Source organism: Ochotona curzoniae, unplaced genomic scaffold (assembly GCF_017591425.1).
Source record: "Ochotona curzoniae isolate NIBS_2020 unplaced genomic scaffold, NIBS_Ocur_1.0 scaffold_4701, whole genome shotgun sequence".
Classification (NCBI taxonomy): Eukaryota; Metazoa; Chordata; class Mammalia; order Lagomorpha; family Ochotonidae; genus Ochotona; species Ochotona curzoniae.
Genome location: NW_024467122.1, coordinates 7,395,405 through 7,421,341, shown reverse-complemented (window position 1 = coordinate 7,421,341; position 25,937 = coordinate 7,395,405). Strand labels below are relative to the sequence as shown.

Genomic DNA, 25,937 nt, shown 5'->3' with positions numbered 1-25,937 from the left:
ATTACCTTCAGAATCCCAGAATGCGGTTGTTTTGTTTTTCTTGCCTTGGGGTGGTTGCAGATGCCTGCAACTCCCAGGGCCAGAGAGCCCCCTGAGTTCTCCCATTCCCCTTGCTGGGGCTCCAGGGGCAACTGGCTCAGTCTTCAGGGACTGTCCTTGTGGGACAGTCCTGTCTGTGCGTGCAGACTAGCAATAGCAGCTCAGTGTTACAGGTCCCTGCAGGAGTCTCCATGCTGGCCAGGACCAGTGAAGTCCTCAACTCTCTCCCACCCACCCAGTGACCCATATGCCAGAAGCTCCTGCTGCCAGGTGGTGTGAAAACTGTAGGAGTCCCCCTCCATCAGAGAAAAGAGCATCCATAGAGACAAGGACAGGCAGGGAAGAACTGAGCAAGCAAGCTTATCAGTCTCTTTGAATAAACTCATCAGTGCTGATGGAGAGACTTGGAGTGTTCCTTTTCTGCCTCCAGTTTGTTTTTAATTTGTTGTCATCTACTCACTGACAGCCAAAGAAAGGCATCTTTCAGCAGGTGACAGCAGTTCCTGAGAAGGATTCCGAGTGGGTGGCGCTGCCTGTGCTGCCTGCAATGGGGTGCCTGGTTTCAGGTGCTCCATGAATCATACATGAATCAACTTGTTGAGGCTGTCTTCCCTGGCAAAGCACCTTGAAGCAATCCAAGCCCAAATCATTTCCTCTTTAGCAAGAGAAAGTGAAAAATGGCCACAGAAGTTTACATCTGGATACGATCCGGAAAGCATATCCATGCTTGCCTTTGAAATGGAAGGACTTTAGGGAGACAGACCAACAAGGATGCAAGTTCCTGGCACTCAGGGGCCGGCCTTTCTTTGTGATCGTTGGGAAACAAAAACAAAGCTGGTTACTTCTGACTGTTCCAAAGTTTGCCAGCCTTTTTTTCCCCCCTTAATTGTTGTTTGCTGTATGGTTGATTTTTTAAAGTGTGTTTTGGTTCCTCAGTTTCTGGGGAGCAGAAATGGCCGTGACTGCACTGATGCTCCTTGGTGGATGAGTTTTGTGGTGTGGGGGTGTGGAAGTGGCAGTGAATTAGCTATCTGTGGGATCTGCAGGTTTCTGGAGAGTCCCATACTTGCCAAACCAGCTCAGATGGATGACGGGGCTGGCTGCAGGCTGTGCCCTGTGGTGTGCCGCTGGCAGCCGTGCTGCACATTTCTCTCTGCCACAGAAGCCCTTCCTTTTAACATAGATGGCACGACCATCCTGCTCAGGAGCCTACATAAAGGTGAGCACACACTCTCTCTCCAAGTGGTAGAGCAGGAAGCAAACATCCCGTCAGGAAGAACCTGAACGTGCCATCCAGTGGCTTTGTCTCACGTCACTGATTGCCCTCAGTCAGAAATCCTGACTTGCAACTTGGCAGGGTGGGTCTCTGAAAGAATTTCGGAGCTTACACATAGATGAGGTGTGTGCTGCCTGAGAACAAAGCCGGCCGGGCACATCTCAGGCTGCTCTCGGCAGCAAGGGGCATCTCTCGTGGGCCAACAGTTCAGAAAGGTAGGAGCCTCATCCAATGGGTGTTGTTGGATTTGAGAACTTTCTGAATCTGACTGGCCTTGATGGGGTGTGTGTGTGTGTGTGTCAGAGAGAGAGAGGGACAGACAGACAGACAGAAAGCAGCAAAATGAAAAAGTTCCCTTTTGCATTGGGGTTGGGACACACCGAATCCAAACTTCGGCCTGTAATGGATGACTCTCCTGGCCCTTTGGCAAGTTGGAGCTGCTTCACTGACATGATAGAAGAATCTACAGTGGAATCTGGTGGTGATCAGCAGGGCTGGCTTGGTTGGGGAAGCCCTGATTTGATTCTGCTGAGAAACCCAAAAGGGGGCTATAGACCTCTGCCAGGTGGCCTGGCGGAGTGCCCTTCGGAGCACTGCTGAGCAAGGCAGGGCTTGCTCCCGAGGCAGGCTGTTGCACGCTGGTCCTGTCGGGTGGTCTGGTGCTCACTGCCTCCTCAAGTGAAATTAGTTAAAAAATTTCAAAGCTGCCAGCTACCTGTGGGTGGGCTTTGTGTGTGTGTGTGTGTGTGTGTGTGTGTGTGTGTGTGTTGGAGGAGGGGGGTGGGCAGGGAAATTTCCTAATCCAATCATGTTTACAGGGATGTGATTTTAAGCATTATTTTCTCAGACTCTTTGTAAGGTGTTATGGGGGTGGTGCATAGGGTTCCCCAGATGGTGAATACTAATTGATGTATTCATCTGTAATATTCCGGTGTCTTCTCTAGCAGACCTCAGGGTCCAGACCGAAACCACCTCTTCGTCTCCCCACTCTGCACCCCACAACCCTGTTTTCTTATTATTGTTGTTAAAAGGAGTTTCCACTTACAGTTTTATCTGTAGAATTGCTCGCCAAAAAGGAAAATTCTTTTAGGAGACAGTGGGCATTTGTCCATACAGATAATTGTGCAGGCTTCTCAGTAAAAAAGGTGTTTGCTTGTTTCTAAAATATCTCATCAAATTAATTCACTTAGGCTTAAAGACGCTTAAAGGTAATTCTGGGTTCTTATCCATTGACATTTATTATTTATAATCTATTTATAATTTGAGTTATAATCTATATTGATTATATACAGTCCCTACTATGTATGTATACCTTTTCCATTTAATTTCAAGAGAGAACATTCATAATTTGTGGTTTTCAGATGAGGAAGCTTAGGCTTGTTGAGATTCGCAGTGGCACAGCAGGGAGGAAGGCAAGCACTTGCTTGCCTGTCCTGTGATCTGAACTCCTCTATCCCTGTCCTGTCCCATCGACCCTTCACAGAGTCCTCGTCATGTGGACGAGTGTCTGAACCCACCATAATAAAGTCCATCCACAGTTAGCTTCTGCTGTTGGAGTGAAAGCTTTGTGCAATGGACAGATTTTCATGTGAATCCCCACTTCTTGCTTAGTAAGTGTTGCCTAGGCAGACCGGGGAGCTTCTGCAAACTTCGACTCCCTTATTTATAAATGATAATGTCCACCACATAGGGTAGCTTGTTACAAGGAATGGGAAAACAAGATATGCCAAGTGTCTTTCACCTGGCCTGACAAATGGTAGGCTCTCAGGCAGCTCCTGTTTGCCACCAGTGAGGCAGTGTCCCAAGCAGGGCAGCGAATGCATTGTTTTGCTAATGGTTGCAGACCTGTGAGGAGGGTTAGGAGATTGCACAAATGTCTTTCCTGGTTCACAAAGCCCTAACAGAAGCATTGCTGGGAGCTGGCAAGGTGCACAGGAGAGGAAGCTGGGCAGCCTTCCAGGCTGTCACTCCTCCCCCAGGATGCAGAGGCTGGCCTTGCAGCCCTCATTCTCTTGGGGTCCTACAGCATCCACACAGCCACCTCAGGCTCTTAAGGGACTCTCCAACGTGAGCTGAGAGATGCAGGACAGAGGTAGGCCTGGAGATGTACACCTGTATAAAAGCAGATTTGGGACAAGTGTGTCAAATGCCTACAGTCAAGTTCTCTGAGTAGGCCAGTTGGTTATCATGAATGGTGTGTTTGGCAGTCTCTCCTAACTTTGCATCTTGAGGAACTATACATGAAGCGTCCTCTGGAATCAAGGGCAGTTGTGTTCTGTTAGAAACACCTCCACACTCAGCACCCCTACCTTGTTGGTTGTATGCACCTAACAAAGTACATAGGGATTTTTTTTAACTGGAAGACCTAAGAAGATTGAGGACATTTTTGCAGGTGCCCTAGACACATGAGACAATGGACAAATGAAAGATAGAGCACAAGCTCATTGACTTTATGCAAAGCCCTGGGAACCTCAGACCCATTGCTGTATATCCATCCCATATACCTTAAGCCTTATCCTGAAAGCTGGCATTTTAAAGGCTGAAAACATAAATTAAGCATAAAGTCTATGTAAAATAAATAAGCAAATGAAGATTACACACAGAAACTTCAACTGGCATGGATAAGAACAGAGAGGTTAAGACTCTGACCCATCACATTTTGATGATGGTGGGGAGATGTTCAAGTTTAGGGGGACTGCAGAGATCAGTAAGTTTCTAAAACAGTTAAATTATTTCCAGAGCTTATTGTTATCATGCCTTAAAGTCTGAGAAAACTCATGAATACCAGATAGTTCAGGTGGGAAGGGGATTTGGCTTGGGTAAACTTGGGACAAATCTCTTTTTCTATGAAAAATTTTCAGTTCTCAGTTTGTGAGTATCTGCACACTCACTACCCACACTTGAAGGGCTTGGGGTTGCTGTAGGAACCATTTCTTCGTTTCTTTGGCCTGCCTGGTCACTAAGAAGTTTGTGGAGGGAATCTGTGCTGAGGCTTGGCTTATGGAAGTTCCAATTTAATGGAGAGTTTCCCCTCAATTCCTGAGTTATATTGTGAGGGGGTGCCAGGGAACGAAGATATTTTTACCAAAATCCCCAAATTCCTGTGCTCAGGATTGATACACATGTACTTAAATCTGTGCATATGTGTAATATGAAAACGAATTTGGCATTATATTATATTGTATTATAAAATTAATAGGATAGGCATTGTAGTTAGTTATTTAAAATAAAATATAAAATTAAGGAATTTAAAATAATTTTATTTACTTATCCAGGATCATAAGAATTTAAAAAAAAATCACATGTGATAAAGCATTTAGTTCTCTGTGGGGGGTATGTAAGCTGCAAGAAGGAGATCCGTGTTATTTTTTCCTTTTCCAAGCATATTTTATTGAATAGTCAATAAATCCTTGTTGAATAGATTGAGTTTGACAAGGCTGAACAATAACTAATCATTTCAAGATTCAAGCAAAAAAAAAAAATCTGAGAGCATTTTCTTCAGTAATGAAGGTTATTTGACATCATTTAATAGCTAAATTGGATTCAGTTTCTTCCCTACAAAACTGGTTTTCTTGCTTGAAATATGACTAGAACTTTGAAAAACATACAATATGCTGATGAGAAACAAATTTTAAATTGAACAGATTAGCCGTTTTATTTGTGGTGTTCGCATGATGAAATCACTGCCATGTTCTGTTCTGGGTCAAAGTTGTAGGGTCTTGTAATAAGCCCCTCCTGTTGCATTAGCTGTCACTGGCTCCTCCTGGCTTCTCTCCAGCAGGGTTTGCTTGATGTGGGATTCTGCTCGGAACCCGATTGTGTAAGATGAAAGCTTCAGAGCTTTTAAGTGCACAACTCAACAACTTTCCAGACATAGCAGTCCCATGACACAATTTAACACATCCTGATGTTTCCTCTTCTATTCCATTCTATTCCACTCTATACCATTTCTGGTCATGACCTAACAAATCAACTGCAGTGTTAAACAAAACAAAATAAAACAAAACAAAACACCCCTGAAGCCAGAGGCACAATAAACCATTGGAGTAGCCTAGGAATTCCGGAAACAAACCCACACATGGAAGGATCATTGATTTAGGAGAACAAAAGTGCCACAGAAAGCATGGGCATTTGCGTATCCATGTAGAAAGAAATGAGCATTAATTCTCCAAATGTGTATGTATCTAGCTGACGGATCTGGCTGAGGTGGCTGCAGCAGTATCACACCCAGATCTGCTGTGCACAGCGGGCAGCCACCATCCACAGTCTAATGAGCACCTGGACTGTATGTGGCTGGTCCAGTGACATGTAAAACACCATATTTGAAAAACATCCTGTAGAAAAATAATACAACAAACCATCTCATTAATGATTTTTAAAAAGACAGAACACAGTTGATTTACTTTGTTTCTAGCTTTCTTATTGCTCATAGAATGTCTCGTGTGTCGATCCCAACTCTTCTGGGTGTTGTTTCGGTTTTCTGTGCTTAGGATTTCTCAATTGCTGCTGTTTGTTTTCTTTCAGGACCAAGATGGGTACTTTCATATCAAATCTTATTTTTATTTTCATCTATGGCAGTTCTCTCTTGGCTTCTTTGCAGTTATACCTGCAGTGGAACTAGCAGCCTAAAGTCAGCGAGATCAGTCCTCCTACTCCGACAGCCTATGGGCTTCTGGTTCTACCCTGTTAACAAAACATGTGCGAGGCCAGCCACAGCAAGGCCTCATGAACCACATGCTATCCAACCCCACACAGAGGGGAAGCTCTCAGCATCTGTAATTCCTGTTGGAACGCTTCCCCTTCTCATGTACTCATGGGCTCATGGGCTCATGGGCTCCTGTACTCTGGCACAGTGACTGTGGGGACATGTGAGCCTCATTAGCAATTTTATATGGATTATATGCTGCAATGATATTTTGAATGTATTGGGTTACATAGATGTTAAAATTAATTTTATTGTTGAAATGTAGCTACTAAACGTTTTAGAATTACATATGTGACTTTCTTTTTCTGTCTTGCTGACCAGTGTTCTAGATGATAGAATACATAAATGACCTCAGGGTAAGCAGTGACTTCTTCAACAAGATGTAGAAATTACTAACACGATGACAAGGATCTAAGAGTTGAACTTGTTAAAATGAAGAACTTCTGTTTCTCAAAGCACACCATTAAAATCACAGAAGACAAGCTGCAGGGGAACAAAGTGGGGACTTTGCCATGCATATCAGCAAGGAGTTACATCCAACATATAGCAACAAGAAATAGGCTAAAATAATAGGAAAAAACCCAGATACTTCATCGAAGAGCACATTCAAGTGGCTCAGTCTTAACTATCAAGGGAATGCAAAATCAAGCCACAATCTAGTACCACTATACACTCACCAGAAAGGCTACAAATCTGAAAGGCTGTCAAATTGTGGTTGAATGTATCAAATACTGGAATTCTCATGAACTGTTGTGGGTGGATATTGGTACAACAGCTTTGGAAAATTGTTTCACAGTATCTGTTAAACCTGCATATGCATGTGACTTCTGAGCTGGCATTTCCACTTCTGGGTGTATGCCCTACAGAAATGCATACATATGTTTACAAGTGTCTGCAGCTAACAGCATTAACTGTTATGGCCTCAAACTCAAAATAACCTAATTCCCATCCACAACAAGAATGAAAACTAGATTGTGGTGGAGTCGTGGGATGGAATACTATGCACCACTGAATACAGATTGACTGTGTGCAGCAGCATGGATATATCACTGTCCTGAAGGTTGAGTAAAAGAATTCATAGGCCATGGAACTCATGCCCGGTGCCTCCCTTCCTGTTCAGTTCAACAAGTTGAGACTCTGTGAATTCATGCAGATGGGAGTTGGGAGGAGCAGTTGAGGGAGGCAGGGCACCGTGGGGTGAGGGATCTGGCACTGGTGGTGCTGTGTGCTTGCTTCCTTCATTATCCGAACAGTCCATTTCCATCAGCATGCTTGTTAAGCAACCATAACATCTGCATCTTCAGAATCCTCACTTAAAACAAGATTTTAATTTTATTTAAAAGAGTTACACAGAAAGAAGGAGAAACAGAGAGAGCTTTTATCCTCTGGCTCATTCCCCAAATGGCAGCAACAGCCTGGGCTGAGCCAATCCAGATCCAGGAGCCTGGAGATTCTTTGTGGTCTCCCAAGTGGGCACAGGGGCCCAAGGACTTTAGCCCTTGTCTGCTGCTTTCCCGGACCATTAGCAGGGAGCAGGATGGGAAGTGGAATAGCTGGGACTCAAACTGGCACCCAGATAGGATTCAGGCATGACAGATATTTAACTTGTTACACCACATAGCCAGCCCCAGAAACTTTACTTTTAATTAGTCTCCATTAGGAGAGAGCTTGGTTTAAAAACCTCCTGCAAGTAATTTACACATGGAGCCAAGGTTGGGCACCTGAGCACTGATGGTGGCAAGTGGCACTTCTGAGACCTGCATGCTTAAGTGTGCCCGTCATTGCTGGGCTAGGCAGCACCTGACTTACTGGCTTCATTTAAGAGACACTGATGTCGAGGAGTAGATCTTGGTGACGCAAGGAGTTAGAGTTGAATTCCTTGGAAACCAGACATGGACTGAAACTAGCGAGATTAGGAAATGTGTGCTCCATTGAAGACCTGCTGCCTTCATGACAATTCCAGACTTTATGCTCCTTCAAGGGAAGCTGTGAAATTCCTGACTTTTCAATGTTGATTTGAGTTATTTTAACCCACTACACATGTCAAACCAAACATGATAGGTCTAATCATTAGATTCTAACCGAGACTTCATGTTTTACAGCTGAAAGGAAATTTATGGTTATAATTGCATAGCATATTAATTGGGTTTTCTTTTCCTTCTGCAGGGATGCTGAGAAAGTAAACACAACATTTAAAAATATATATATATTATATATATATATAAATAAATAAAGTACTTGGGCTCCTTGATAGAAAACCATCAAGCAACACTTCAGGTAATTATCATTACGTGTATTTTATTTATCATTTCCATTTTCCCCTTTATTGTGTTCTCCTAGCTGTAATCCTGAACAGTTGTATCCATGACTTAAGGTGGCTTCCATGGCATTCTTTGTCACGTTCTGGGGAGGAGCTGTGTTTAACCAAGGCAACTGCACACTCCTCCCTGGGAAGCATTGGAGATTCACAGTCTCTGTTTTGGTCAGGAAGACTCTAGGGACAGGCCATTAGACAGTGCAGGATGGGCCCAGAGCTTCCTGTCTCCTGCCCAACACTGCTCTTCCAGAACAAAGGGGAGGAGCCTGCTATGCCACGCAGCTTCCAGTACCTTGGTTATAAAGAGGAACTTTCACATCCACATTATTTCAGAATCATAAAAAGTGACAAAGACATTAGCGGGTTTGGTCTTCTAAGAGCTGTTCACACATGCTGATGTCTGGAAAGAAACAACCTTGTGAGGCACAGGGAAGGCAAGTTCTTGGCCTCAAGCGCCTACACTTAGGTTGGGCCGCATGTTCCCCTTCTGCAAGTCACTTCACTCTGGAGGGGTGACTTGCTGGTGATATTGGTGATGTGAGGGCTAAATGAGTGGATGCTTGTGGGTGAAACTACAACCTGTTACACAGTTCTCACTCATCATTTTAAACACGTCATTTAATTTTTACAAAAACCATTTGGCTTTCATCTGTGCAAAGGTGGCGGAATTGCTCTTAATTTTCAATTACAAAACCAGTTGTCAGTGCCGCCGGTGTCTGCACCCTGTCATTCCTCTGCACACATTGTGTCTGGCTTCCATGGGGTCTCCCCCTGCAACCCTGCCACCTCTAACAACAGAGCTTGTTGTCAACCCCTAACCCCTAACCCTTAACCCTAAGGCACAGCCTGTGCTTAGCCTGCGGTTTTCTGTACCTTCTTCCCGAGGCCAGTCACAGATGTATTCTCTCTGCCTGATGTGTGGTGGGGTGACGATGGCAGCGTGTCTCTGAGGAGCCAGCTGCAGAGTCCCTACTTGGTCTAACAGAGAAGGCACTTTCTCTGGTGTGGAGTAGGTGCACTGGACCTATGAGGGTTTCTCCTGGGCCGTGCCACACTGGGAGCCACACAGCCCAGACAGATCATGGCTCCCAGAGTTCTGGGATATCTGGAGTGCAGATCCCCCCTGAGATCCTGTGGATAGGCCCACCTCAACAGTGAAGGGACCCTGGCCAGGTGACCCTGGGGGTCCAAGTCCTGAGCCTAGCCCTGTCTCTATGCTCAGTTCTGTCCTGCTCGGTGGGCATCTGGTATACACGTGTGACACCAAATTCTACAGATCTCTTCTGGGCTCCCGTCTTCCTCTCCCGTTCATCTCCTTTTGATCACTCCTAGGCTTAGGAATATATCGTGCTGTAGCTTTATAGGAGGACAGATCTGGTAAGGGAACCATATAGGCCCTGGAGGTGGGCTCAGGGCTGTTGGGCAGAGAATTCTGGGGCTCCAGGCACACCTGGCAAGTCTAGAAAGGGGGCATGGGGTATGGATGGACATGTTCTGCAGGACCTATGGCCTCCTTGTCCCATTAGGAAGTATGGCCACAGGAGGGCCAGGGTGGGTTCTTTTATTTTATTATTGTTTTTATTGGAAAGACAGATGTACAGAGAGAAGGAGATACACAAACAGAAGGATCTTCCATCTGCTGATTCACTCCTCAAGTAGCCACAATGGCCAGAGCTGAGCCAATCTGAAGCGAGGGGGCAAGTGCAGGTCCTGAAGAGCCATCCTCTGTTGCTTTCCCAGGCCACAAGCAGGGAGTTGGATGGGAAGTGGAGCAGCTGGGATTAGAACTAGTGCCCATATGAGATTCTGGCATGTGCAAGGCGAGGACTTTAGTTGCTAGGCCACCGTGCCAGAGCCCCTGAGAGGGTTCTGTTAAATGAAGGATAGAACTTAAATGTGGGCACTACTCTTTGGGCTCCAGCTCCGAGTTGTGGATGCAGAGTTGGTGTTCCAGAATTGTTGAATATCTAAAAGCTGTCCCTCTTCTATGGAGCTCCTCCACAGATGTTCACTGGACAGTGTGATGGTCGAAATTACTGCGATCCCATCAGAAGTCAAATGAGTGACTTTCCCAATCTTGTGGGGCTTCCTGGGAAAGGTCCTTCTCCAGGACCAAAGGGCTTGAGTGAGGCTAGGAAGGCTCCCCTGGGGGTTGTGAAGAGACTTCACCTGAGTTCTGAGTTGTATCTTTCCTGTGTGTATTCTGGGTTAGGAGTATCTGGGCTGAACATCCTAAAACTCTGGTTCGCTTTGCTTGGGGTTTCCTGTCCTCTAGAGCTGCCTGAAGACACTGGTGTGTCAGCCTTACCAGTGTGAGCTGGGAGTGCCCTTCTGCTGAGGGCCTGCTCAGCTCTGGCTCCCATGCCCTTCTTCTCCAGGCCCACCCAGGCCTTTCTAACAACATTTAGACTCAGGATTCGAGGTGGCATGTGTGGCAGCTATATTCTCTGTATAAAAGCAGTTGAGGAAGTATAGCAAGAAGAAATTGTGAGAAAGTTTAGGGTGTTCTAGACCCCATGTCAGGATCAGTAGCAGAGTAACCAGAAAATCCCCCTTGTGTAAGTGGTCCCTGGGGTGGGCTTGTGGGAGGAGGTGAACATGTGCCAGACAGGGCATCAGCTGCTTCAGAAGGTTCCCAGAAAAACACAGTGGAAAGGATGAGTTCGTTTTGGTGCAAAATTTTTATAAATATTTGAATGGAAAAATAAAAAGGCTGTACATGAATTTCAGAAATGTCTTTGCACCAAAATAAACTCATGCTTTTCATTCCATTGATTTCCCATGAACTTTAAGAGCACACTCACCTTCCAGCCCGGCATTTTCTCTCCTTTGTGTGGTCTGGTTTCTTACGAGGCAAACACCAGAGAATGAAGTAAGTCTTCCATAACTGCGTATCAGCAAAAGCTGAGAATATGTTTGTTTGGAAACAACACACATATGAAATTTGAAAACTTGGAGAAACTCTCATTTTTAAATTATATGTTTTTCAAACAATGTGTCCAGGCCTTTTCCCTGCCATATATATTTATAGGCCAGATATTTCTAAGTTGAAACTCATAGATAGATTTAATCATCAGTGCAAAAAAAAAGTATAAGTGAAATGACGAAAGATTGAACACAAAGTATTCTTTACATCGCAGACTTTGCAGACCCACTAGCGCTGTTCAGATTCAGTTTCTCCGTCATCCTCACCTCTACTTTTACCCCCATCCCCACCTCCTTGGACAATGTATATCTCTCTTTAAAAGCATTTTCTTACTAGATAGGGACTAGCCAGGAATGATGGACTCTTTCAGGTTTGGGATCTTAGGGTTTGTCTCCTCCTGGTGAATACGCAGGATGGCCCTTGGCAGAAGGAGCTCCCTGGCCGAGAAGGAGTTGCTCATGGGAGAGACAGTGCCCCAAGCCTTATGCCCGTGACCTCAGGTCAGAGGAGATCTTGTTGCTGGTTCTAGCTTTTCTAGTGTTGCAGAGTGGAGGAAGAGAGCAGTTGGGAGTGTGTCGCTGGGGCTGTCTGTTGATCTGCCCCCTTCGCATCTCCCTGTCCTCCCGTGTAGTGCTCACACCCACTCACCCCACCCTCGCTGAGGTGACTAGCCTCTTGGTTATCTCGCTCTTCTCCAAGGGGTGCTGCCTTCTGTGGGGGCAGCATGCTGTGCAACAGGAAGCCCTGCCTATAGACGTTACGCAGTCATGCATTTTGAAATACTGAAATCGGGGGCTTGCTTCATCGGTATGCCCCAGTCACCCCTAAAAGTGATTTGACTTCCTCTCGCCCCATGGGTGAAATAGGTGTTCCAGATTCCTGCTAATCAGGATGCAGCCTCATGCCCTTCTCTGAGTCTTCCTCTCTTTCATAAAAACGGCGACTCTGCCTGGGATGGGTTCTCTGATGTAGGAAATTCTGCCACCCCTGAGGGTAAGCGTTACCTGTCAGGTGACAGTCATTCTCTCAACTCTCCCCAACGGTGCTTGCCTGGGTGAACTGAACACCAGTGAGGGCAGGTGCCTCGAAGGCTGGGGAAGGCAGATGGTGCCTGCAGCTTCTCCAGCACTGGCTGTGTGCCAGCTTTTACCCTTAGTGGTTTGGACATAGGCCTTATTCAATCCCAAGCTAGCCTTACAAGATAGGTATTACTGTACCTACTTACAGATGAGGAAATTGAGGATTAGAAAATGTCACTTACCCTTTCGCACATATCAGGAGTGAAGTCAGCATTCAGATCCCTAAACCCCCCTCAGAGGCCACCAGGCCCTGAGTGCTACACTGAGGCAATGGGCTTGGGCATCCTCCCAGATGAGTGTCTTTGTTGGGAAGCTTGGGGTCAGGTGGTATCGCAGGGCAGTCTCTCCTGGCCTCGTCCCTAGCTTGGTTGACCACATTGGGTGGAAGCATGCAGACTGTGATCCCCCCAGCATGAGCGAGCTGCTGCAGCCCACCAAGATGCAGGCTGAGAGGCAGCAGGAACGCCTCCAATCCTCGCCCTGGGGAATCCTGTTCAACTTGGTGCTTTGCCTTCTTGTTTACATTAGCGTGATGACGGATTCTGTCCCACAGCTGTTGGGTCAGGAGGGTGGGATGCCTGTGCCTAATAACCCCTAAATGCAGAGTGAAGCTTTGCAGCAGGTGGAATCAGCCCCACTTCCCAGCTGAGCAAATCAGGAGTCAGGGCTATGGAGCGTCCGAGGTCATTTAGCATTAAGTGACCAGCTTGCCAACTCCAGAGCCTCAGGTGCTGCTGCAGCCTCTAGACCTTGGTAGGTACGGGCAGCTGCTCCAGGTGGCGTGTGAAGACTTGCACTGGCTTCTGTTGCTTTGCTTTTCTCTTTACATTTTTCTGGCCAGATATTGGCTGGCAGTTCCTGAGAAGGCCTTCCTGACCTCTTTTTAACAGAGGAAAGCTTTTGCTGCGGCTCGGGTGGCACACAGGAGGCACCGAGCCTGTCCCCCTGTCTTTGAATGGCAGAGGAGACAGGCCAGGTGACTCATCTCAGGCCCTCTGTGAGTCACCAGCAGCAGGTTCCCATTTCCCTTGCTTCTGCCAGAACCACTTGCTTGCATCTGAGACCAATAGCAGGGTCACCTGTGAAGCAAGGTGTGTGACTCAGCTGACAAAGGAGGACAGCCTGGGAAGAAGCACCCAGTGGGGAGTTGCAACCTATTGGGAAGGACGTGCAAATTGATGCCATGATACTTGGGTTAAAATTTCTTAACATTGCAACACCAGTGCCTGGTTACCATCTACAAGTTTGTGTTTCAGACTCCTAAAGCTAACTGGGAGGATGATGTTCTTCTAGAGCCTGTCCTCATCACCTTGAACCCTAAGATCAGCATTCTTATAAAATACACCTGTTCTGTGTCATAGCTCTCGGTTGGTGGCCACACCTGTTTCCTGCAGGGTTCTGTCCAGGTCCCCAGAGTTAAGGGGACTAGGTCCCCAGATCCCCAGGTTAGGCCTCACAGCTCATGTCCTCATAGTGTACCAAGCAGGGAATTGGCAGTTGCTGTCAAGGGAGTGAGTGGGGCCAGCAGGACGAGGAAGCAGTGGGAAGGGGTGCACTGGCTGACTGCCACCTGCTCCACCTCTGATGCCATCTACCTGTACCACCTCCAGGCTCCAAAGTCTAGGTCCAGGAACTATCCACAGCCTGTCTGCTTGTGTGTGGACTAAGGAAGCACGTGTGGCATTTTCTCTGAAATGGGTAAAACAAAGATTTCAATAGTTAGCTGTTGTGTCGAAAGGTTATGATGAGCTTTTAAGCAGGTATGTAGGCTGTGCCTTACTTCAAAGCAGCCATTAGTATCTGTATGAGCCACTGACTGCGAAAAAGTTAGTTTCTGTAAAATCAGCAGTGTGAAATAAGACACCGTGTAGCCGGAGAGATCTGGATGTGAGCTGGAGAGGTACTGACTATCCTTCCAGTACAGTTATTTTCTGTGGGCCTCTGTGTCTTCATCTGGAAAGGGATGGACTAAATGTTGGAGAATAGCAGCTATAAACTGTCCTAATATTGAACCAGCAGCAATAGTATTTTAACATTTTGACCCCCTCCCAAGTTTTAGAATAGCAGTTGTTCTTCATGTTTCTTTCTGGTTTTTGGCTTTGTGTGTGTGTGTGTGTGTGTAAAATAGCAGAATGTAGTGAGATCGCATGCTGTCATCATGACCACAGCACAGATGTGACTTTAAATGTAGGTTTTATTTTTTCATGTTTCATGAGCCTTTTTCATGTCAATAAAGTTTGCAATTTAATATCAGCTGACTATGTAAACTTGGAGTTACTATTCCCTAATGTCATTTAACAGTTTGATTTTTAAAAATCAAATATTGCTAATATTGAGGTGCTATTTATTAACTGTGGTTTAAGTTTTTATTCAGTTCAGTTTTACATACATTCCCAGGTAGACTTGAACCTACTTTCTAAAAGGCAGTTGTTGTGTGATGGTTTTATCATAATATACTTGGTGTTAAATATTGTTTTTGAATAATGTCTAAATTAACAGATGTCAATAACAGAATTTGGGCATCTTTTTGTGCATCTAGTTCCCCTGTTGGAGGCATGATCGTATTTGTCATTTAGCTGACATGCAGTCCTGTGGTTTACAAGGACTTGCGTAGTTCCTCAGTCTAGCGGTCCTTCAGGGAGATCTGATTGTCGTGCCTGCTGCTTAGATGAGGAGACTGACATCAGTTGGCTGTCCCAGGGCACATGGCTGCTTAGGTGTCACTGCCACGTGTCAGATGCAGCCGTGTATGGGATGATGGGATTAGCCCGCCTCCCATGTTGGGTGTTGAGCACTTGGAGGCTGTGTGCTTCCCTGATTGTGAAGATTTATTTATTTTTCTTGGAAAGGCAGATCATATTCATACAGAGAAGGAGGGACAGAAATTCCATCTGCTGGTTCATTCCCTAGTTGATTGCAATGGCTGGAGCCAGGAGCCTCTTCCAGGTCTCCTATATAGATGCAGTAATCCAAGGCTTTGGGCTACCCTCTACTGTTTTGCCAGGCCATAAGCAGGGAGCTGGATGGGCTGGAGCAGCTGGGATACGAACCAGTGCCTATGCAAGGTGCATGCAAAGTGAGGCTTTAGTACCTGAGCCATTTACGCTGGGCTCAGCTGCACACTTCCTGTATGCCAAGTTGGAGAAGCCTTAAATTCCAGGAAGGGAGTCAGATTTTAATCAAACCAGAGCGTAAATACATAGTAACCAATTTGATGTGGAAAAAGGTGCAGGGATAAAGGCAAAATCCAGCAGGGGCATTCTTGTGGGTTTGAGGATGCCGGGGGAGCAGCGGTGCTGGAAGACCTGGGTGAAGATCTTGCAGACACCTATGTGGAGAGTGGAGGGATCAGGAGGGTGGGCTTAGGCCAGGTGAGAGGAGCGTCCTCATCAGGAGGGCTGCCTGCATACCGCAAGCCACAGAGGACACAGCCTTTGCTCACAAGGATCAGAAAGCAGAGGCAGCCAAGGTTATGGGGCCATGAGTAAGGGTGGCACGGGGTGGCTGGACAGAGATGGGGGCCTGGGGAATATGCTGGGAGAGGGCAGGTCAGGTGTGGCCTGCAGACAGGGCTGGGACCATTGCACAGCACACCTGTGGCAGGACCTTCTCAAGGGAAGCTTCCCTTACACCACGGCTGGCAGTGATTCTGCCCAGGACTTTCCTAGGAATCACACTTCATCGGCTCAGGAGGGCATCCCAGTTGTACATACAGCTTGTTCACGGTGTGAGGAAAGGAATGAGCTCTAGGGTGGAAATCTGACCCACAGGACCAGAACTTGCCCCATCTAGACTCCAAGTGCCCAACTGGTATTTTAGCCGGGATTGCTTCTTTTGCCAGGGACAATAGCGTGGGAAAATATTGCCCTAGTAGACAGTGACAGCTGGCCCTTGGGGACAATGAGCTTTAGAATTAGTGGGAATAAAAGGGCAGAATCATTTCTTCTTGAAGCCTCAAGTCTTTTATCCAGTAAGCTTGGCAAAACACACAGCCTTGGAGGAGGGAGCCAAGAAGCCCTTCACCTGAGGTCCCTTTCAGAAGTGCCTTTCTGTGTGGTACACTCGGAAGACCCTCAGTCGTGGTCATCTCCTCCCAGGTGGGCTCAGAGGTCACTGGACTCTTCCAGAAGGCGGATGGGGTCCAGCAGCATGGGAGAGCAAGGGTCTGACCAGGAAGTTGACTCTAAGGAACACAGGAATGGGAGTAGTGAGTGCCTGAAGGAAGGGTGCCTGTGGGCTGGGGTGCAGCCCTCTGGGACTCACCAGTAGTCTGTCCTGTTGGGTACAGTGAGAGCTGCTGGGGCAGTGAGAACTATATTGATCAGCAGTGAGTGAGGCCCTGGGGGCGCTGCCCCAGCCTTCCCTCTGCTCCCTGGCCCAGCACTTCTCCTGGGGAAGCCCTGGGGCCAATTGGCAGCAGGGAGACCCTGAAGGGTTTGGACAGGCAAAAAGAGTGACTTGGGGATGTGAGACATTAAATCAGGAATTGGCACAAGTTCCAAATAAATCCTGTAACCCAGATCCTTGATTTTCTTCAAGGGAGAATTATATATATATATATATATATATATACACATATATATATACATAAATAATATATGTATATTACATGTTGGGATTTTATTGCTTCTCTGTACAAAAGGCAAGAGTTTTTTCCCCCTCTAACTCTCCAATTTCCTTTCAGCTGTTAAGTCCAGACAGTTATAGGCTTTTGAATGCACTAATATGATCACAATAAATTTATTCAGGGTTAAGCTTCCTTTCACTTGCGTTGCCTGCCTCGTGTGGAAAGGCATCACTTTAAATGCTCTTAGAATTGGAATTTACAGTTGGCCCAGTTTGTTAACACTGTGCATAGGCGGCAAGCAGGTGGTAACATTTCCTTTTCTGCTTTATCTTAAAAGTATAACCAGTTTTTTTGGCTGGCTTTGTAGAGTTTGTTCCAAAGAAAACACAAGCAGACTAAATGTAGATAAACATGTTTGCTTGGCCCTCGAACCAAATTTTAAGGATTGTTTTGCAACTAGTGTAAATGAATTTATTTGTAGATCATCAACACTTGATTATTCAGAAATGCAGGGTAGCCTCAGTAAGACTTCTGTCTGCTCAGACAATGGTAACTGAGTGTGGCACATAGTGAACAAGGCCAGAAAGAAAGATATACAGAGAGGAGGAGAGACAGAGAGGAAGATCTTCCGTCCGATGGTTCACTCCCCAAGTGGCCGCATCAGCTGGAGCTCAGCCAGTCCGAAGCCAAGAGCTCTTCCAGGTATCCCACACGGGTGCAGGGTCCCAAGGCTTTAGGCCTTCCTCTCCTGCTTTCCCAGGCCACAAGCAGGGAGCTGGATGGGAAGCAGGGCCGCCGAGATTAGAACCAGTGACCATATGGAATCCTGGCGCGTGCAAGGTGAGGATTTTAACCACTACACTATTGCTCCTGGCCCAAGACATCTTCTTTCAACTGTCTTCTCAGTTGCTCGGCCTCCTTACTGTCAGCCCTGGCTCAGCCCTCAGTCCGACCTGGAGCTCTTAAATGCCGCCTCAAAGAGTGCAAACTTGTGACAGGTCTACTGGCTTGGCGGAACAGCGTAGAGAGTTGCTGGTGCTTCAACCCCACACGGAGAAGCCACTGAGGACACTTTTTTGCTGTTGATAGTTTTGATTTTTTTTCTTAAGAAATAGTTTGGACTGCTCTGTCTATAAATAAAAATTGTTCATTCACTTAGGTATTTTTATATAAATAAAAGTTACAGTACTCTAAGAATGTACAGGGGTAACTATGAGCACATTTGCTTCCAGAGACTATCAAGCCGAGACACACAGGCTGTCAGCAGAGTTTATTTTAAATTTCCAGAGAGGCCCTGAGTTGAGCCAAGAGAGTAACCATGAAAGATGGGCTGAGTTTAATGTGAGAGTTCCTGGGTTTCTCACACTGACCAAAACTAAGTGAGTCTGTCACAGACCCTGAGTGATGGAATCGGTGCTATGAATGCCTGGGGAGGTTCTTTCACAGCACTAACTTTTGCAACGATACTCATTTCAACATTTTGTAATTTTCTTTTTGGATATCGTTGAAATAGTGCAGTCCTGGTTAACCCAGCATAAGTATCTTTTTCCTCTCTCTGTATAGGTGATACAAGGGGATCTTCAAAAAGTTCGTGGGGAAAGCGTATCATAAAAAAATGTGTTTTAAAGTATTTTACAATAAAATGGATCTGTTTTGTAATTCCATTTCCACAGACTTTCTTATTAGCGCCTGAACATTTTAGTAAGGCTGTATCAGGAAGAGCAGACACCCTGGTGAGCCTGCGGCAGGAAGGCAACCTTCCTTGTCCGTGACGGTCACTGTCAGAGCAGGGGCAAATGTGGGATCAAAGGACTGAACGAAGACAGACAAGCAAGTGTCAAGGCAGGAGGCCGAGGTCAGACGTAACTGGGGAGAGACTGACCAGTGCCCATCTGCCTGCCCCTGCTCAGAGCTTGCTTCCAGAAAAGCCTCAAGAACAGGCACTTGTGCTCAAGGTGAGACTCAGGCAGCTGAGTTGGTGCAGGCTGAGGCAGGTGCCAGGTCTGAGTTCTTGTCTGTAGGTGGCAGGATCCACCTCTCCATTGGTGTCTTAACAAAATATGCTGTTGGTGTGACTGACGGCACCGAAGGAAGCCTTTTGGCTCAGAGACTGACAACAGTGAGTAAGGCAGCCGGGGAGACGGAGAAGCTGCAGGGTGACGACTGTCTCAGCAGTGGCCGGCCCACAGGTGCTGCTGCCTCCGAAAACCTCTGTCTGCTCCTGAGACATCCAACTGGCTGCGCCTCAGCCTGTGCCCATGCCAGCAGCAGAGACTGGCTACCTTGCGGTCCGCAGTGGGAAAGGCGTTGTGCCAATTCCATGCACAGCTCCTGGGAGGGCTGGGTGCTGGGAAAGCTCCAGTCAGGCGTGTCGCAGGAGCTGAGCTCAGGCAAAGAGGGCTTGGAAGGCTGCCAGAGGGTCTGGCTAAGGGTCAGCACAGGCACATGGCATCCAGGGCAGACGGTGTTTTCTTTTTCGCTAATATCCTGACATACTTGAGGACTAGGAGAGGGGGCCCATCCCATTTCTTCTTGAGGAGAACCTATAGGTGGGCTCAGTGACTGGCTGGAGGGATGGCCCAGCTCACTGGAGCCACACGAGATGCAAGCACATTGGTTTTTGAGTGTCGGTGAGCTGGCTCCCACTTGTTGAACATGCTGATGTCTGGGGAGTTTGTTCTTACTTTTGGATGCATGATGGTCTTCCTTTCATAGTGACCTTTGAAATCCTCCTGAAGCCTTAACTCTGGGCCCGGTCTTTCAATTATATGTCTCTGTGGGTTTGGAGACAGCAACTTGAATCAGGTGACCTTGGAAGGTAAAGCTGCAGCCTTGTGTATGAAATAACTGGGAACTCCGGTGTGAAGTTCAGGATTGAATGGAGGCAAAGTCTAGAAGTGATGACCTGAGATGGAGCTGTCTTCACCCATTTTTTTCCCCTTAAACTCTAATTCGCAGCCTGTCAGGTCACCCACTAAGTGCATGTGGTTCAGTGGGTTTTAGTGTATTCACAGTGTGCCAACACCACATTCAGGCGGTGAACATCTTCCTCACTCCCAGAAGGAATCCTGCACCCACTGGAAGTCCCTTCTGAGCACATCCTCCAGCATGCCTGCTCTCCACCCCCTCCTCAAGGCACTCAACCTGCTTTTCCTCTCTATGGCTTTGCCCATGTATGGACTCACGTAGAATGCAAGCTTTTATCTCACTTCTTTGACTTAGGGTCACCCAGGTGGGAGCAAGCCTCCCTTCAGACTCAGTGAGGAGATCCCTAGGACAGCTGTTGTGTGGACAGCCGTGAGGCAGTGCAGGGGCAGGCGTGGCACTCTGCAGGCCCTCCAGCGCTGCCCGCGTTTTTCCACCGCCTGTAATCTTCTTGAGTGCAGCTGTCCTCGTGGGAGTGAGGGTGTATCTGGGTGTGGCTGTGATGTGCGTTTCTCTCATGGCTGATAATGTTGAGCTTTTTTTCTGTGCACTTATTGGCCACTTGTATATGTTTTTTTGTTGAAATGTCTGTCAGATCTCCTGCCCATTTTTAAGTTGGAGTGTCTTTTTATAGTTGAGCTTATACATTCTCAGATGCCTGAGCTTGGGGCCTCATTCTGATGCAGTTGAGGAACTTGGGGCTGGGACGAGGGTTTAGCCTAGGTTGATTTTCAGGGTCTTTCAGAACGCTGTATTGTGTTTAGAGTTTGACTCCGATAATTGTTCCTGCTCTTGACCTGAGCTGTCCCTTGGTGTGAGAAATTAAGTAGATTTCTTGATTTTTTTCGTTTGGTCAGTTGTGTCAGTGGCCCAGGCAACCAAGCTTGGGCCCTCCTTTGCCTTATCAGAGGAACTGCTGCAGTGGGTCCACGCCCTCGCTGGTGGGCCCTGCTGCTCCTCTGGTCCACAGCCAGTCAGTCCTGACTCAGTTGTGAGCTTTTCTCTCCTCTGGGTCACCCCAAAGCCCACGAGAAGGAAATCTTCAGGAGATCTTCGCAGGTAATCTTTACATCTTTTCACAGTTTTGCAGTTGTATAAAGCGTTCTTATCTCTCCCTCTCAAGGGAGGCTTTATAGTGAAATCACCTTCCTTGGAGAGGGCTGCCTTCCCGCCAGGGCACAGATCTGCAGGTGTGGGTGGGGCTGGCCGGAGGAGATTCTGCCTGAGCAGTGGATAGGAGGCTGGATGAGGTAGAGTTTCCTTACCAGAATTCAATCCCTGGTTTTGGTTTGGGTCTCTCTGAGGGATATGGTCCACACCCAGGAGCTGTCCTCAGTGCTCCGCTCTTTTCCTGCCAAGCTAGCTTGTCCTCTGGACCTCCAGCTTACATTTGCCACACTGATTCTTTGACTTCTGTCCCTTTTCCCACCGCAGTCTCAATTCTCTCTGTTTCCCTTTAGTTCTCTTTCCAGTTTGGAGCCATGTCATTAGCAGCATCTTAAACCTGTTGGTCTCAGCTCCTGATTGCTCTCCTGGCTTTCCATATCTGGAAATGTGTTCCGCACCACTGCCGACCGAGCTGCCAGGTGTGGGCCTGGATGGGGCGGAGGCGGGAGTTGCAGAATGAAATTCAGCTCTCCTTCTGTCATAGGGATGTGGTGGCCAGGTTTCACTCCAAGCCCTTGCCGTGTGTGAGATGGATTCAGCACAAAGCCATCAGTAAGGTGCATCAATGAGAGGAGAATTTATTACAGGAAGAGTAGGAATACATTCAGGCAGGAAGACAAGCAGGCAGTCCCATGAGAAGAGATAGGAACTTTGAGAGGGCCTCAGAGTTGCCCATGAGGAGAGAAAGTGGGTCAGAATGAGTGCCATGCCCACATTCAGCAGTCCTGTATATGGCACCCTCGTTGAATACACAGAGCAGTGGAGCTGGGCGTAGTAGTGGTGTAGTGTACATAAGCTTCTCCGGGAGTTCATCTTCCCGGGCTCTTCATGGTGTACCTCCTTGCCTGGAGACACAGGTGCCTTCTGGGAGAGTAGGTGGACTTGATTGGCGTGTAAGGAGATAGGGTTTAAGTGTAGCACTGTGAGACAGATTGTGGGAAAATATTGATGTTCATTCTCCCTAAGTCCCTGTCGATTTTCTAAATCATTTCTGCTGGGCTGAAGAGTTGTATCTGCCCAGAGGTATCTCCCTTTAACTGGCGTGAGGATGCCACCTGAGTTAACACAGGACTTGGTTGCCAAAGCAACTTGATGGAAATATCTAAACATGGCACTCATCCTAAGTGTGCCTTGCTAGTGAAAGTCAAGAGTCAGTGTGACCTGCAAATCTTCTGTGACCCAGTCCTGCCTTCCTCGGTGGCCTTGTGATGATGGTGACCTTGTGATTTATTGTCCAAACTGAGACATTTTGAACAGAGGAGCTATTAGTAATTATGCCAGGACAATAAACCTGGACTGTCTGTGCAATTCCCTTGCAGCTCAGCATTCCACACCTTGGATTCTTTCACTGTGGCAGCACCAACATGCTGTAGTTTTCCATGTTATGTCTCGGTGTTTCTAAATCAGGAAGGTGTTTATGGAGTTACTGTGGCTGCCCTGTTGGGAATCTGAACTCCTTTTGCTGATTAGACTTTGAAAGGTAGAACAGACCATCCGCAGGGTCAGAATGCCAAGATCAGAAAGCTCACAGGCTGAACACTGAGATGAACCCTACGATTCTAGTTATTCTGTACTTCTGGAAACTGGTCTGTACAATAAGTGCTTTCTTGAAAAGTTCATTCCATCTTTTCCTATTTTTCTGCTTTCCCCAGTGTATGTCCACTTACTGTTCAAGACGTCTCAAGGGCCATCTGTTGCCGTTATCTTTCCATGATGCTTCCTGGCTGGGCTCAGTGCCCGTCACTTTGTTCCCACACAACTGTGCATATGCTGTTTTTATTGGACTTTTTGAAAAGCGTCAAAGTCGTCTGTTCAAGCCTGCTGTGCCATGAACCTGTTTCACCCTTAAGGATGTAACTCTGTCTTGTTCATTTCTGTGTCCTCAATGCCTTGCATGGTGCTTCACAGCTTATAAAATCTCCAAAAGCATTTATCAACCTGGAATAATTTAAACTCCTTGCTGCAATATGAAATTAGGCGTGTCTGTCCTTTATCTCCTAGCACAAGTCTTGGTCTTGGTGAAGATTTACCTGAAGCTGGGGTTGTCAGGAGGCTTTTTGGCTGGTTGAGTTCCTTGAGTCTATTGTTAATCTTTAGGTCTTGAATCATGTAAGAGGAAAATACACCCATTATATTCATACATGTCTCCCCAAAGTGTGAACAGTGGTGTTTGCAACTTCCATTTACCGTGCCATAGACAAAGTTGCTCTGAGAATATTTGAAGAATAATTATTATTTCATGCAATGAAAGATCAATGAAACACTGAAAAACAGAACTCCACTTTTGACTTATTTTCAAAATCTTCTGACTTGGATATTTTAGGTGAAGATGCTCAGTATTGTCTGAATTTCAAGTTTTTGTGTCATAGATATAACATTATTTTTCCTTTTCTCTAGAATGTTACAGACATTCAAAGAATGGTTCTGGTTGGAAAGATTCTGGCTTCCTCCCAAGATGAAGTGGTCAGATCTGGACGATCACAATGGACTTGTGTTTGCCAAGCCTTCTCACTTGTACATGGCGATTCCCTGTGCTCTTCTCTTGCTGATTATTAGACATTTCTTTGAAAAGTAAGTAATGGTTGGGTGTTTTCCCTCCCCAGTAAGTCCCCAGGCTTAAACTCGTGGAAATCCTTAGAGAGTCTGTTGTTCAAAGGTTGCCACTGAGGCACTGATGGGCTTCAGATTATTGGGATTTCACATAATCAAGTGCACCTGATGTAATCTAGAGGCCAAATTGGGCAAAATGAAAACCATAGATTCCTCTGAGTCCAAAGGTTTAGGGTGGAGAGGACTGAGAGAAGGAGAACTTGTTACTGTTGGCAACAACATGGGTACCAGGTACCCAGGTTGTCTTCTCTGTTCCCCAAAAGGCAGCAGTAGAAGAATACAGGACTTGAAGATACAGTATTGTTCTAGAATGCCTATAAAGTAACAAAAATGGTTCATGAAAGACTATGCCAAATATTACTGTATAACCTAGCTTACTTTAAAGATTTATTTGAAGTTTTATTGCTGACTCAATTCCTAAGTATAAGGAAATAAAAGAAAATACCAGATTGCTTTCCTAGAATAAGTAAATGTCTTTTTTTTCTTGATTAAATTTAAACTTAATTAGATATTGCTTCCAACCTTTTTTTTTTAAAGCTCAGATTGGTGTTACAATAGGAGATGAAGGTGGTTGTCTGTGTGGCAGATTGTTGTTGCTAGCACATTAATTCATTTAGAGCAGAAAGAATATTCAAATGTCAAGAGCTGGATAAACTTAAGACAAAATCTGATAAAGATCGTTTTGTCTGAAAAGAACCATAATACAGATCATATGTTTGTAACCATTTTCAGGGTTCTTATCTCAGGATTAATTTGACCAGCCCTGTTTCACGGACTCTCCAAAAGGGTTTCCTACAAATAGCTTTCCTGGGGCCAACAGTGTGCTGTTGCTTTTGGGCAGGAGAGGGAGCCCCTAGATATCACTCAATCATTGTTGAGGGCTTTTGAAAATGTTACTTCCTTCTTAAAGGTTAATTCTACTTTTCCTTGCATAGTTGAATTTGTTAAAGCATGCATAAAGAAACAAAGTAGAGTTTGCTACTGCACTTCAGAGCCGCTGAATTCCTTCTTGCTATCCTGAAATACATGCTGTTCTTGCATTGCTTCTGGCTATCTTTTGAGTTTGGCTTCTAGAGTCCTTACTTCTGTTACAGATTTTCTACTTTTTTGGTGTGCAGTGCTATTTTTCACAGTTTGTCTAGAACACTGAACCAGAAAGTTCTTTTTGGTTGCCAAAGAAACAAACTTGTTATGTGTTGGGCAAGAACAATCAGGAAAAAACTCCATGATCTTATAATACTAGAAGTATTGTCATTTCTTACCAATGGGTTAAGTAGAGTCTGTTTTTCCTCTTGCTTTACAATACTAAATCAACTAACGTACATTTAGCCATTTCCATTCTGTGATGAACCTCTTAGTACAACAGATGGAAGGACAACTTAGCATGGGAGAGAACTCCTACTTTGTGAAGCATGTATATGTTTTCATGGCTTCTATATTTTTTGTAGCAAATTAAAACATTTGTCATTAAAGAAATCACTAATACCTTACATTGGATAGAAAGTAATGGTGTAATAGGTCACAGGTGGCGTGACCTCCATCTGTGAGACACCAGGTCAAGATCACACAATTGGCACATAAGGTACAAACCTGGGGTTCCAGCCCATGTGTTAGGACCGGGTATTTTCCCTGCTATGTCAGTGCTGCTTGAATTTGCAGTGAAGTACTGTTAATGGCCCGGGAGAGTAAATGTCCCTGAGAGTACAAAAGTAGCAGTTTAATGAGATCATCACTAATGTGAAATTTCCTAAGCTCTTTTAAACAGTTATGTGGAATGTCTCCTATGATATAGCTAGCATAAGGGAGCTTTCTTCTTCCATCCCAGACTGTGTCTGTGCTACACCTTCGCACTCTGTGAAAGGATCACGAGCCATCACGTAGATGGCTTATTTCTGTCTGTTGGTACCAACCAAGAGCCAAGCAAGGAGGAAGTAATGTTCCTTCCCGAAAAAGCAAGAATGGACAGGCAGGCCAGCATGAAATGAAGAAACAGATTAAAAGTGACTGATTCTTGCTTTGCATTTGAGACTTGCTTTTCTTTGCAGACATTAGTGGTGGCTGATGGTGTGACATGGAGGTGGGGACAGCTGACTGGTTTCCCTTCTGGACATTCTTTATGTGTCTTAACTATAATTTGAAAGAAATTGAAGCTGCCTAACTTTTCACTCTTGTAGAGTAAATAGATTCTGTCAAAGTAAATAATGCTACCCAAAGAACCAGAAGCCTGGGAGAAGTAGCACAATCAGGGTGGCCTTTCTATACTGAACTCTGCCATGACCAGCCCTCTCACACGCAGGTTTCTGCTTGACAACATGAGGTCCCCGTG

General features: G+C 46.0%; 1 protein-coding gene across 1 annotated transcript in view; it reads left to right on the top strand.

The window, feature by feature from the left end:
• The first annotated feature begins 8,240 nt into the window (after positions 1–8,240).
• Positions 8,241–25,937, top strand: part of CERS3 (ceramide synthase 3) — a 65,173-nt gene continuing 47,476 nt past the window's right edge. Inside the window, exons 1-2 of the mRNA XM_040969188.1 lie at positions 8,241–8,297; positions 23,399–23,572. Coding sequence (XP_040825122.1) covers positions 23,400–23,572 — 173 coding nt within the window. The 5' untranslated portion in view covers positions 8,241–8,297; position 23,399. The remainder of the gene's footprint in view (positions 8,298–23,398; positions 23,573–25,937) is intronic.